The sequence below is a fragment of the Lichenostomus cassidix genome, chromosome 1 (genome assembly GCF_008360975.1).
Source record: "Lichenostomus cassidix isolate B80296 chromosome 1, HeHo_3.0, whole genome shotgun sequence".
In the NCBI taxonomy this organism is placed as follows: domain Eukaryota; kingdom Metazoa; phylum Chordata; class Aves; order Passeriformes; family Meliphagidae; genus Lichenostomus; species Lichenostomus cassidix.
Genome location: NC_139479.1, coordinates 30,350,693 through 30,363,314, shown reverse-complemented (window position 1 = coordinate 30,363,314; position 12,622 = coordinate 30,350,693). Strand labels below are relative to the sequence as shown.

The window sequence follows — 12,622 nt, the reverse complement described above, 5'->3', positions numbered from 1 at the left end:
AAAGCAGACTTGAAAGTAAAGATTTGAAGGAGAAGATCTAGGAGATTGCTACTTCAATATAACTTTGAACTCACTATTATGAACGGTCGCAATTTCCCTTTTCACCCATGGCAGGAGTGTCCCTGTCCACAGTAGGGGAGCTGGAACTAGATGATCTTTAAGGTCCCTTGCAACCCAGGCCATTCCATGAATCTACGATTCTACCCAAACCACACATTCCTGCAAACTCCTTGTATCAGCACTAGAGTATGTGTGGTCATGTTCCAAGCCTGATGAAGGAACAAGTCCCAGGAAGGATGAAGGAAGATTAACCCAGAAAAAATCATCAGCTTAAAGTGACATGAAACCACAGACTCCAGGTAGGATTTGCGTTGAGTTTGTAATGAGGCTATTCATGTGTGGAACTGAGTAACCGCCAACAACGCACCGTCCTGGAATCCTGACAAGCCCACGCATTTCCACACAGCACGCAACTACACTTAGGTGATTTTATATTTCCACAGCCTAATTCACCACAATTAGGGTTCAGTGATGAGTCCTGCTAAGACACTTGTAAAAATACTGTTGGAACATTGGTTTCCTAAATTTCATGCAACTGGATGAAGAAAAAGAAAGAAAAAGGAGCACTTTCTAATGCATTTAAACAATCTGTGCATTATAAGGGAGATCAACATGAAGCAAGTCTACTTTATGCTCTCCTAAATGGACAGACAGCTGTGTACATTTTAAGCTGATTGCATTCTCAAAGGGATCCTGTATGTTAAGACAGAGATTTACATCACCTGTTAGAAATCTAGAAAGAGTTCCTACAGCCTTTCTGATGGACTTTATTAATAGTGAAATTAATCCACAGCACCTAGATCTCCTTCTTTGAAAGGATGCAGTAGTCAACATTAGAATTAAAATAATTTTATTTCAATGTACGTGAACAGAAATAAAATATAATTTTTTAAAGTTAAAGAGATATATTGCTAGGTTGGCCCAATCACAAGTGTTCTCAACTACAAGGCAGCAAATCTGACTAGACCCACTTCACTGCTTTTTGGACCAACTGGACTCAAAGTACCACCTCAAAAGGGTCCTTCAGCACAAAGCAAACTACTTTTTTTTTTTGAAAATGAAAAGAAAACTCATCAACTGTTCACCTAGCCCGAAATTTTACATTATGTCCAAGGAAGATCACTCTTGAAAATTCTGTCCATTACTGAAGAACAGTACACATTATGCGGCACTATATCTAAACTTAACAATCAAGGTTTCTCCCAAATACTTTTCTCTATTCTACTCTCTTGTACAAAGCATCTGCTATAAAATCCACACATTCACAACCACAGAATGATACAAATCTGTGAACAAGGCTGTTTTCAATATGCTTGTTGCTATGTGCTATTACCTGCTGTATCAGCTCTGACATGCAGCATTCATAGATGGTAAAAGGGCATTTCTCTTGGCCATCTATTTCAGAATTCGCAGAAGTTATGACTGTTTTTACAACTTATAGTGCAATGCAGTTAATTTATTCAATGGCATGATATGGCACCATAAGATAAGCAATTATTTGTTTAAATGCACAATTTCTTTACTAATAATTTTGTGGTGCTTCACTGATAATATAAGTAATGATAAATAAGCCAGAAGAGGAACTGATTGAGAACAATCTATTTTTTTTAAGTGTCTGCTACCTCCTTTAATAAATAAAAACAGAAAAAACCCCTTGTCAGTTTCAATGAAAACAATAGGAAGTAGTTCCTCACACAGCACAGTTAAACTGTGGCCTCCTTGCCACATGATGTGGATGCCTGGATACTATGAGGATTTAGAGATTTTTCTTCCATTATTTTACCAGCAAATGCTCTCAGATAGAGTTCCCCAAGCCATAGATTGCTTAAAGTAGATTTTTGGAAGCATTGCTATCTGGTCACCCTATTTTCACTCTTCCTTGTGCATCTCCTTTTAGCCACTGAGACTGGATCCTGGGCCAGAGGGACCTTTGGTCTGACTTCATACAGCTGTTTCTAAGTTACTTCAAAACATTTCATATACTTAATACTGAAGACAAATGGCTTAAGTTCATCATTTGCCATGTCGTTTAGTTAGAAGGACTAAGTTTTTCAAATTACAAATGACTTTCAAAAGAGAAAAAAAAATACTTAAGCTTTTTTCTGCTATGACTCAGTTGTATAAAACTGTATAGAAAAATGAGAATTATGTGCAGATGTAATGAAAAGCATTAAGCCTTATAAAAAACATTCTTAGAAATGTACCACGCATAAACAAAAGATGATTTACAAATATATTTAGGCAGCTCTTCTAGTCATCATCAGAATCTGAATCATATATCTTTCCTCTGATGGTCTTCTTATCCACCTTCGTAAAGCTTGTTCCATATTTCTTTTGACTTTGAAAAGGTGGGTCCATCAAGTTTCCACTACAGGAAAAGGGTAAGACAAGTTGATTAAAGACATATTCATACAGACAGTAACCAGTGTGTCTAATGACCTGTTTCTCCAGAAAAACACATTCTAAGAGAACACAATGCCTACTTTCTTCCACAGCCACCCTAAGCAGCACTGTGATGTTGCTAGCATAGCACATCCTGGACAAAATGGCCTGGATAACTGGAGTTAAGACAGGAGTGTGAAAGTAAACAGCACCTGTGAGTGGAGTTGTAGAGAAAAACTATCTGAAAAGGCTTTTTGTGCAAACTGATCATCCCAAAGATAACCATCTGTCAGATTAAACAGTAACCAGGGAATTACAGAGAAACTTTACAAAACTGCTGAGGAGCCACCAGTACAAAAAAAGCTAAAATGTTGTTAATGGGGACTTCAGAGTCAAAACAGGGGTTTGCCATAAGTCCCCTTGTGCTGTCTCTGCCTGGGCTGGACAGAGCAGCTTCCCCACAGGACAGTGCACTCCATCTACAGGATTATGGGGGAACTCACACCTCAGAGTGCCCTGATGATCCTGCAAGGGCTCTCAACAGCATGTGTGTCCATGGGAATGGACCTGTGCTTCCTGTAGGGAACAGCAGGTTTTCACATAAAGCTGGAGCACCTGCTTGTCTTCCAGCAGGGTTGCACAAGGAGGGGAATGTCCTCCACTGCTCAGAAAAGGGTGTCCTCTGCTTTTGCTCACATGACCTGTGAGGGTTTGCATCCATGTGTCAGTGAGTGAGAACAATTACAACCATCTGGAATTAGCTACAGAGGAGTGTTTAGAAATTTGTAGTTATTAAAAAAAAGTTAATACTGTCTTGCTGGTATTAATCCTAAATATACAGCTCACTGACTGATACTTAATTACGTATGTCAATACACCACTTGAATACTGATTTTGGGCAAATAATCTGACCTGAACAGTTTTTCCCTTAAAAAAAGTTTATCCTTTTACCATCTGCTATCCCACAGGCTGAATGAAAAGAACTATTTCTAGGCTCTGAGGAGGCCAATGCCCTTTCCAGGCACTCCAGAGAGTGGGAGTGTGGAAATGTGGCTCACATTGCAAAGCCAGGGTCTGCCAAAATCAATGAAGAACCAAACAACTCCCCCGCTCTGCAAGGAGCTAAGAACAAACACACACTACTAGTAGAGTCAAGTAGAAGTAAAATTATGCCATAAGCAAACATATCAATCTTTAGCAAATTCAGTGCTGCTTGATACAACTTCAGTGAAGGATCTCTGCTATAAAAGGCTGTTGCTGTCTAGAATATGCATCCAAGCTGTCTCTGCATATTTGTTTGTTACTGAACTGGGAAATAGCAGTTGTTTTAAAATTATAAATTTCAGTCATTTCACCTGAAGTTCAACAGCTACTAAGCCAAATTGAATAGTAGTTTCTTTGGCTCTAAGATACAGTACTTCTTGCCAAAACTTGAAAATTAGACATTTAAATAAATACACGTAATAAAATTTAAAATTATAAAAGCACCAAAGACATTCAAAACAATAGAGCAAAATTAACCTAAATAGATGACATTTGAGTCACACTGGAATGCAAAGCAGAGTTCTGATAAATAATTCTCCTGTGAAGTTAGGCTACTGTAGTGACAGATACATTCTACTGCCTTTTGTTTTGTACATCTTTAATAAGGCATTTGCGATGATTATCTTGTAGGGTTACTTAATTTATTTACACATCTTCAAATTATTTTCCCTTTTCAGTACTGTTCATTGAAGTATATTCATGTATGTAATGTTAAGACGCAGTTTAAGGATGACTTACTGAATTTTCTCTACAGTGGATCAAAAATGCTCAGACTTCACTGCATTGCAACTGTGACATGAAGCATCTATAGCTGCTCTAGAGCATGACATTAGATGCATGACTCTGAAGCCATATCAGAGCATCACTGCTACTCTATATACCTCATGACAAGAACTGGGTTTATTTTTATTACTATAAAAAAAGGACAATGCAACACTCATTATAATGTATCAATGCTTTGCCAAAGAGATTCTCCTCTTCCCCTTGATGAAGCACACAGATTAAATAACTAAATTCTCACGTCTTTTTTAGCGTACAACATAATGAAGTTACAACCTTTCAGATTCTCCTGTCTGCAAGCTCATTCTCTTTGCACTTCATCTCAAAATAAAAAAATAATGAAACACTTAATTACCTGTAATTAATTACATCTGCACAGCCTAATCTCCATTCTAAGGTTTCTGTTGTGAAGTCATCAGTGTTACCGAGGTCAGTAAAGCCCACGACATAGTCATGTGTTTTTCCATCTTTTATTAGTGCTAGAGTGGGAATTACTTTGATGCGCAGTCTCTCGCACAAGAAAGGAGATTTTTCAGCATTTAATTTCAAAAATTTTGTCTCGATGTGCTTTTTTGCCAATACAGTCAAATGTTTGTCCATTATTTGGCACCTGCGGAAAAATTAACCCAAAATATATGAAGTGTTAGAATGAATAAGCTGAAAAATATGCATTTGAGACAAAGTTTAAAAGGAGCAGTAAAGAGATAGCTCTAGCATGTTAAGACTCACACATGGCCTTTGTAATTGAGAGTTTAGTTTCAAGAGAAACTATGTTTCAGAAGTAGCTGGATCTAATGACTAACAGAGGAACAGCCTGGAGCACCTTTACTGTACAATTATACCATCCCTTTCTCTAATTTCTTCCTAATTACCTTCCATGTACCTGAAAGCCTTGCTCTCATTTCTTGAGGCTTGCACTTAGTGATGACATTTCTTTCTGACTTCCAGCTTCACTGCTTGTGAATTGGAAAAATTTCTCTATAGAAGAATTCTTCAGAAGTACTATAAACATGTTACAGTGTTTTGCATTTTTGCAGCCACTGTCTTCAGAGCTGAGATGCAGTAATTCAGTGTAATTGAAAAAAAGTGATTTGCACAGACTGCTTTGCACAGTAGTGTTATAGGCAAATATACTTTGCTTTACTGTTGCAATGGAATAGGAGTGAGCACACAATTACTGTTTCCCAGCTATGGGACAGTGACACGAACTGCTCAAAATGCTTGTCAGATCGAAAAGATTTGTGGACTTGTCACCTGCAACCTCAGCTTTCTGGATTGTCTTCTCTAAGTGGTTTGGCTTTGCTGCATGAACTCAGTCATGTGACTGTCCTTAAACTCAAGAGGAGAACAGAACAGATCAAAAAGCTGGACTGGGCAAAGATGAAAGCAACTTGATATGGTGGTTGGTAAACCTAAAACACGAGCTTCAAGCTGGTTGTCAGCATGACATATTTTACAAAGCACTTTCTCTGAAGTCCCTTCTTCTGTCTGAGCCTATAGATTCTGCTGATTCAAGAAACAAGAACCAAACCTGTTCTAAGCTACCTTATTTGCAGTGACACCCTTTCATCTTCTTGAGTAAAACCTAGCCAAACGGAACTGCTTTAAACACTTAGAAAACACAGGACACAAATACCTCACTGCAAAATCCAGCCTTGACCTCTTTCAATTTCTCACATGGAGGCTGTTTCAGTTTATATTCTACAAGCTAGGGAGAACATAACACCTTTGAGGGAAAAAAACCCCCAATCAACCAAAACCAGGGCAACTGGCTCCTCCTTCAATAAACTGCTCTACTTTGCAACTGCATTTTAACAGAACACATTGAGAGAGACCCAGTGAGGAACAGCCCACAACCCAGAACTTCTAAAATTCTTCCAAGGAAGTGGGGCATCTTAGTTTGGGTTCCTATTCTGAGTCAGGACATATTCTCAGGTCTAGGTGTCTCATACTCTAAAAAAAGTGACAGAATCACAAAGGCACAGGCACAAAGGAAAAGCAGCTGCAACTAATCCTTTCAAAGTAAAAGGTCAAACTGTCAAGATGCCTACACAAGATTTTTGGTTGTATTTTTATTTCTATTTGCCAGAACCACCCGAAGTATCTCTACCTGGAATAACCAAAGCCATCTTTTTGAAATGCTGCTCTTGTATGGTCACTACATTTACAGACCTGGCTGCCTCAAACTAAGTCAATAATGAAACACAGCAGTCTCTCAAATATTGTCAAAGAGGTTAGACATCTATGTTCTAATTAACTATGTAGCAGAGTATTAATTGTTGTCAAATCATGTTCAGATTAACTGTAATGGAAAAAAGACATTTAAAAACTCAAATATCCTGAAAAGTGAGTGAGATCTATAATGAAGCAATGTGAATATTTAAAAAAATGCCTATTTATTTGTGGGATTTGAAAAACAAAAGAACACATTTGTTTGTGCAGACATCTTTACACAAAAGGTTTCTTCAGCACAGCTTATTTACTATACCTGAATGTTGTATCTCTGTAGAAATGGCAAACCACATTTTTACTTTCTTTGACTTCTTGAAAAAAGTCTCTCTCACTTGGGATTTCTCTGTATTCTCCATGTCCTTTTGAAAGCCACTCCTTTTGGAAAACATAAAAGCAAGTAATCAGTATGCAGGCTGTTAGCCCTTCATCTGTTGTGCAACCTCTACAACTTTTAGAAAATGGCAGAGGGGGTCTGCAGTGGAAAACCATTTCATACAGTAATGGAGAAACAAATTACTTCTTCCCCTTTAGTTTCATCTTGAAAAGACACAAGACACCTTGCTTATTTGGAAATACAAATCTTGTACAGAGCTACACAAATTTCTGTAATGCAGCCTCTCAGTAAGACAAGACTAGTTCAAATAATACAGCAAAAACTTTCAGCATTTGAAAATTGCCAATTGACAGCTTGGGCTACTCTCTCTGAAATGTTTTTGTACACTCAAAGAACTCTTATCTTACACTTAAGTCATTACATGAATTAAATAAATTTCTTTAAATGTTTTACTGTATGAAAAAAATTGCTGATAAAAAAGCCAACTAACTCATCTGCGACAGATGTTTATCTACCAAATATACCCTGAAGGGATCTTAACATGAACCAGGCACACAGAAAACCATTCAGAAAACACATGTGCACCATTAGCCATAACACCTATGGAGAAATGGAATGTCACAAGCCAAAATTTAGAGGTAACTTCAAAAATTGTCTGATCAAGTGTACAAATACAGTTTCTAAAGAGCTTATCTTCCACATTTTCAACAAACACACTTAAGGAAAGAAACCACAACCTCTATATTACTAGAAGTTAATTGCAGTGTATTAAAACAAGTACAGACTAAGTGAAATGATTAGAAGCAGTGCAGCATGACAAAATTTGACAAAAACCTTCATTTTTTCAACGGGGGAAAAAAATTTAGATAAATCACTGTTGTTGATCTTGTGGTTTTGTCTAAGCAGAGTGAAGAAAAAAAGGTTTCAAAGAAAACCAAAGATACTCTGTAAGCTAAATTAGGATAGAACAAAGAATCTCCTGAATACTGTATACATTAAAAATTCATGGAAGTGTGAATATATGAAGAAGTCATCATGATGCAAATCAAGAACTCACCTATCCCTCAACAGTGATTATGCATTAATTCCCCTCTGCACAGTTTTATTCTGGAATAGTGTGACAGCACACTCCTTTTACTGAGCAGTGTCCTACTTCACATTTGCATTTGAAAGTGTGTGAGAACAGTGACTTAATACCAAATGACATGAAAAAGTTCTAGTATGAGATCTATCACATGTTCACATCCAAGGACATCCAAGTGTTATGACTTCTGAAAAAGGAAAACACTAGAATCAAATATAAACTGAACTTCTGAAGACAAGCAAACAGTGCGCCACTTTATCTACTTCCATGTTTAGAGAATCAAAGCTGCTGGCACTGCCTGTCCTCCAGCGTCCCAACCATGCCATGACATTTCACTGCATTCCCATTTCAAAGCCTTTTAAAGAGCTTTTAAGGATTCCATCACAGCCAGAGCACATTCCTTTCAGCCAAGTCACTTCTCCCCCAACACAGTCTGTTTCTTTTTCAGGTTTGCTCAGATGGAATAAGATAAGAAACCTACAGCTTCCCTACTTTTAATTCAGGTCTTGCACCAGACATTACCAAAATTTTGGTGTAAACTATTGTTCAAAAAGAGCTTTGAGGGAGCATAAAGACCACAATTTCACATGAGATATCAAGTCCCAAAGGAGACTTTCCTTAAGAGAAAATGAGTAGTCATACAAAGACAACATTTCATTTGTTTAGAGAGTGTGACAAATGATTCCAGCCCAGGAACAAGGAAAAATCCTGTTTCACCCTTCCACAATGTACCTTAAGAGGAGGGCACATATCACTTATATGCTGTTAGTAACAAACCAGAAGTTCCATAAGGAAGCTTCAGAGGAAAGACACTGCAGAAGGAGCCTAAAGCCGTATGATTAGGTTGTCTACAAGGCTTATGGTTCCAGATAGCAATGTTCAGTGAATATGGACACACTCATATGTCTGTATGAGACTCTATATCCTGTCCTTATTGTAACAATCACAGAGGTTCCTCTCTCCCCCTGTTACAAAGCATGCACACATGGACAGACGCTTTCCTGGATAATCTAAAATTAATAAGCACTGAAAAGAGAGGAAGAAGAAAAAATCCACAAAACCAACCAAACAACCCCAAAATACTTAGTTAACATATATAATTTCCCAAGGGTTTCCAAAAAGTCTGATACACTCTACACATCAAGAGTCTGTATGACAGAAATTACTTGTTTCTGCTGCTGGGTCTTTTTTAAGGCCTCAAGCCTCCTCTGTTTAAGGTGTTCCAATTCATCTTCATCCATTTGGTCCAGCTTCTGTATTTCAGCATCCAGATGTTCTTCCACAACCTTGGCTGACTGAAGTATTTCATTCTCCAGAACTTTTTGGAGGATATCAACAGGTGTATCAGCAGCCATCTTTAGCTGGAAAGTGGTCTCTTCAGAGCTGTGGAAACAGTGATACAAGGAATTAATATTTATAAAAACACTTAATTGAAAGTCTGATCTCTCTTTGCTAGCAGTTCACACCATACAGAAACAAAAAGCTGTGTTATTTGAAGACAGAAGTAGATAGAATATAGTTCTTACTAACTATTCTGAAACAAGAAGGTTCAGTTGGAAAGCTCCCAGCTGCTGGGAGGAGGTATAAGATGCCTCAGAACAAGTCTATGCAATGCTCAATATATAAGTTTGTGCCAGTAGCTTAAATGCAATTACTTTAAGCCCCTCAGGCATATTAACATATTTAAATCTGAATTACCATTTCTCTCCTCAGCTACAAGAAAGACAAGGTGCTCAACAGCAAATGCTTCAGGCCAATACAGTGCTTTAATTAGTACTAGAAAATTGCTATTACAAACACCACCTATGGCAGCCAGCAAGAGGATTTAACAGCCACTACCTAATTGCTGTGTGAAGAAACACAGCTAAAATAAATTTCTGTAAAGTTCTTCCTGCCCAAACACATCAAAAGACACAAAACACTAACCAGGGTGCTTGAAGGGCTGTGACAACACATTCAACTGTTCTCCCCAATAAACTTACGCTGCAGAAAATTATCAGTGTAGTAACTGACAGATCTGAAACGGTGACAGTGCACAATCAGCCTACTCGGATTCTCAACCTGCTGACCACGGATCTGACGTGCTGAACTCGGGTTCCCGGGTACTCTTGGCTGTATTTCAAAGCAGCTGAACTGCCAGCGCCACTGGCTGTGTGAGCACCTTGCATACCCAGGCACGATAAACATTTTAAGTGACGATGGGCAGAGTACCAAGATCAGGCAGCACTCCAGGCGTACTGCAGCACCAGCAGCGCCCAGCCTGCTACCCACACGTGTCACTGCCACACTCCCTCTGACGCCTGGCACCTTGCTTTGCCTCCCTCTTCCCAAGGCTGCTAACCACAAACTCTGCTTCTTGTACTTGCAGAGGGAATATAAACCTCGCCAGCGAAGATCAGAGGCCAGCTGGTCTGCAAGCAACGGAGGGACCCTGCTCCGCTGGGCACAGGGAGGCTCGTCCTGCAAGCACACAGGAAGGAAAACAGGACCAGCCCCCGCCAGTCCCCACTGCAACCCGAGGTGCCCAGCTCTCTCCCGGCTCTGAAGGCACGGAAGCGTGGGTGCCAAGAGGCTTTTCCCACGCAGCCGGGAGCCTCGGCACGCCAGCGGCGACGCGGCTCTGCCGCTGCCCCGGGAAGGAGCGCCGGGGCCCGGCCGAGGGGGCGGCACACGGCGGGGGCACCGCGCAGGCGCCGTGCGCCTCCCTCCGCGGAGCCGCTACACACAACGCCACGGACAAGCCACCCACCCGGCTCAGGACGGGCTTTCCGGGGCGCCGCCCGCCGCGCTGCCCGGGCTCGGTGCTGGTGGTGTCACCGCCCGCGGCCGCAACCGCAATCCCGGCACCGGCACCCGCCACTCACCCTCCGCTTCCTCGCGCGCCGGCCGCGCCCCACCGCCGCTATCGCGAGAGCCAGCGCGGGGCGGGGCGCATGCGCGCGCGCGGAACTACCCCGAAGCGCTGATTGGCCGGGAGAGCGGGCGCGCGCGCCAGCGGGGGGCCGCGCGCGCACCCGCGGAACTCCAGCAGACACGCTGCCTGGCCGCGGCCCGGCGGGCGCGCGCCCCGTTGGCGCGCGTGCATGCGTATGTGCGTGCGTGCGTGCTTACGCCACACCTGCGGGCGGGAGCCGCGGGCCGGAGTGCGCCTGCCCCGCGGGAGGAGCGCGGCTCGCCTGAGGTGTCCGCTCCACCTTCCTCACCTCCGCAGCTCCGCCCCGAGGCATCCCCGCCTCCGCCACAGCTCCGAACCCCGCGGCACCCGCCCTCCGCCCGGCACCGGCCCGCGGCCGCGCCACGGATTCCGCCTCCCGTCGCCGCGCTGTTAGGGGCGGGGAAAGACACGCCCCCTGCTTCCAAGCCCCGCTCCTCCCTTTGCCGCCGCGCAGGCGGCTCTGGGTGCTGCGGAGGGGGAGGTGGGAGCGCCTGCGGCTGCCGCTGCTCTTTGGGGGACTCCTGCTCGGGGTTGGGCGTGAGGCCGAGGCCGGCCCCGGCGGGGTGTGGCGGTCGGGAGCCGCGGGGCTGGGCTGCGGAGCGATGGCGTGAGGTAAGTCACGCCGCGGGAGCCGTGCCGCTCCGGCGGGCTCACCGAGAACGCGAGCCGAGCTGCAGCAGATGGGGCTCGCCGCCGCTTTGCTTCCTGGGGGAAGATCCGCTGATTTAAATTATGGGATAGTAAAGCGTGTTTAAAATAATACAAACAACCAACAACAAATCCGACACAAGTGTTCTGCTTTTTTTTTTTCTTGGAAGTCTGGCTCCCTGGTATCGAAGTGCGCTGACGGGGAAAGATAAACACGTCCTTATCTGCAGTCGGCTAGAAACCTGGGTGGGAGAGACTGATAAGGAGCTACTGCTGTGTAAAGGCAGAGGGAAGTAAGAAGTTAAGGTGCTAGGGAGCGAAGCAAGATGGAAGTGGTGACCCTGAGGCTTAAAGGTGTAGAGAACAGTGAGCCTTGCTCTGTCGACCAAAGGAGTTACCGTGGCAGGATGATGACAACAAAGGAACACATGCAGCTCTCAAAGCCTATTAAATAAATACATAAAATGATGTCTGTGCTCCCTGTGAGTGTTATTTCTGCTCCATCTCGCTTTGCTCCTGAGGAACGTGTCCACGAGAAGGTGGGATTGCACCTGAGAACCCCTCTGCCTCACTGGTTGCTGCCTCACTTCCACACTGTCCCTCTGTGAACGTCGGCCGCCTCCTCCTGCCCCGCAGCAGCAGGACCTGGGCTCTCCTGTGAGCGAGCACGGTGCCGTGTGTGCTCCCAAGGCTCCTCCCAAGGAGGGGAGTGGGAGGGAAAGCTTTGTGTCCTGAGAAAATCTGGTAAGCGGGGAAGGAATTAACTGTGCGTTAAATGTTGCTGCCTGGCAGATGAGTTCCCTGCCAGAGAGTGTCTCTCATTCCTGGAGCTGCATTTGGTCGTTGCCATAAACGCTGTGCTGCCTACTGGGACCCCTGTTAGGCAGAAGGCCAGTCACCTCAGGGGCAGATGGTACAGTTTTGGTTACGCTTTGCCTGCAATGCGGGGAGGTGCTGGGGATGATGGACCAGCAGAGCCCGGTGAAGGGCTGGGGGAGGGTGTCTTGTGCACCCAGAGGAGTGGTGAGGTGTCCTGGGCGCTTCCCACACCAGAGTTACTGCCTGGTCACTGTACTGCTGCCCTGCTCCCTAAATACTTCACCCGTAGCCTCTCCATTCCCCC

General features: G+C 43.4%; 2 protein-coding genes across 6 annotated transcripts; one reads left to right on the top strand and one right to left on the bottom strand.

Annotated features, from left to right (window-relative positions):
* Nucleotides 1-893: 893 nt before the first annotated feature.
* TXNDC9 (thioredoxin domain containing 9) lies at nucleotides 894-10,920 on the bottom strand. Of its 5 annotated transcripts, none has more exons than XM_085054986.1 (5): nucleotides 10,781-10,920; nucleotides 9,083-9,299; nucleotides 6,755-6,873; nucleotides 4,622-4,876; nucleotides 894-2,428 (listed from the first exon to the last, which is right to left on the bottom strand). In XM_085054986.1, exons 2-5 carry the CDS (start codon nucleotides 9,269-9,271, stop codon nucleotides 2,311-2,313), a joined length of 681 nt encoding a protein of 226 aa, XP_084911112.1. In that variant the 5' UTR covers nucleotides 9,272-9,299; nucleotides 10,781-10,920; the 3' UTR covers nucleotides 894-2,310. The 5 variants fall into 5 exon arrangements, with proteins under 5 accessions (XP_084911112.1, XP_084911102.1, XP_084911122.1 ...); XM_085054976.1 differs by having other exon boundaries at nucleotides 10,666-10,809; XM_085054996.1 differs by lacking the exon at nucleotides 10,781-10,920 and adding an exon at nucleotides 10,298-10,449.
* LOC146444446 (uncharacterized) lies at nucleotides 10,115-11,967 on the top strand. The gene is made up of 4 exons (XM_085049388.1): nucleotides 10,115-10,150; nucleotides 10,285-10,373; nucleotides 10,464-11,463; nucleotides 11,691-11,967. Exons 1-4 carry the CDS (start codon nucleotides 10,115-10,117, stop codon nucleotides 11,709-11,711), a joined length of 1,146 nt encoding a protein of 381 aa, XP_084905514.1. The 3' UTR covers nucleotides 11,712-11,967.
* The last annotated feature ends 655 nt before the right edge of the window (nucleotides 11,968-12,622 follow it).

Excerpts from the sequence above, each read along its gene's own strand:
- TXNDC9 (XM_085054986.1), bottom strand. The coding sequence starts at position 9,271 with ATGGCTGCTGATACACCTGTTGATATCCTCCAAAAAGTTCTGGAGAAT. Across the intron at positions 4,877-6,754 it reads TACAGAGATACAACATTCAG|GTGCCAAATAATGGACAAAC; the intron begins GTATAGTAAATA and ends ATTTTTCCGCAG. Across the intron at positions 2,429-4,621 it reads GCAGATGTAATTAATTACAG|TGGAAACTTGATGGACCCAC; the intron begins GTAATTAAGTGT and ends CTTTTCCTGTAG.
- LOC146444446 (XM_085049388.1), top strand. The coding sequence starts at position 10,115 with ATGGGCAGAGTACCAAGATCAGGCAGCACTCCAGGC. Across the intron at positions 10,374-10,463 it reads CGCTGGGCACAGGGAGGCTC|GCACGGAAGCGTGGGTGCCA; the intron begins GTCCTGCAAGCA and ends CCGGCTCTGAAG. Across the intron at positions 11,464-11,690 it reads CTGCGGAGCGATGGCGTGAG|TGCGCTGACGGGGAAAGATA; the intron begins GTAAGTCACGCC and ends CTGGTATCGAAG.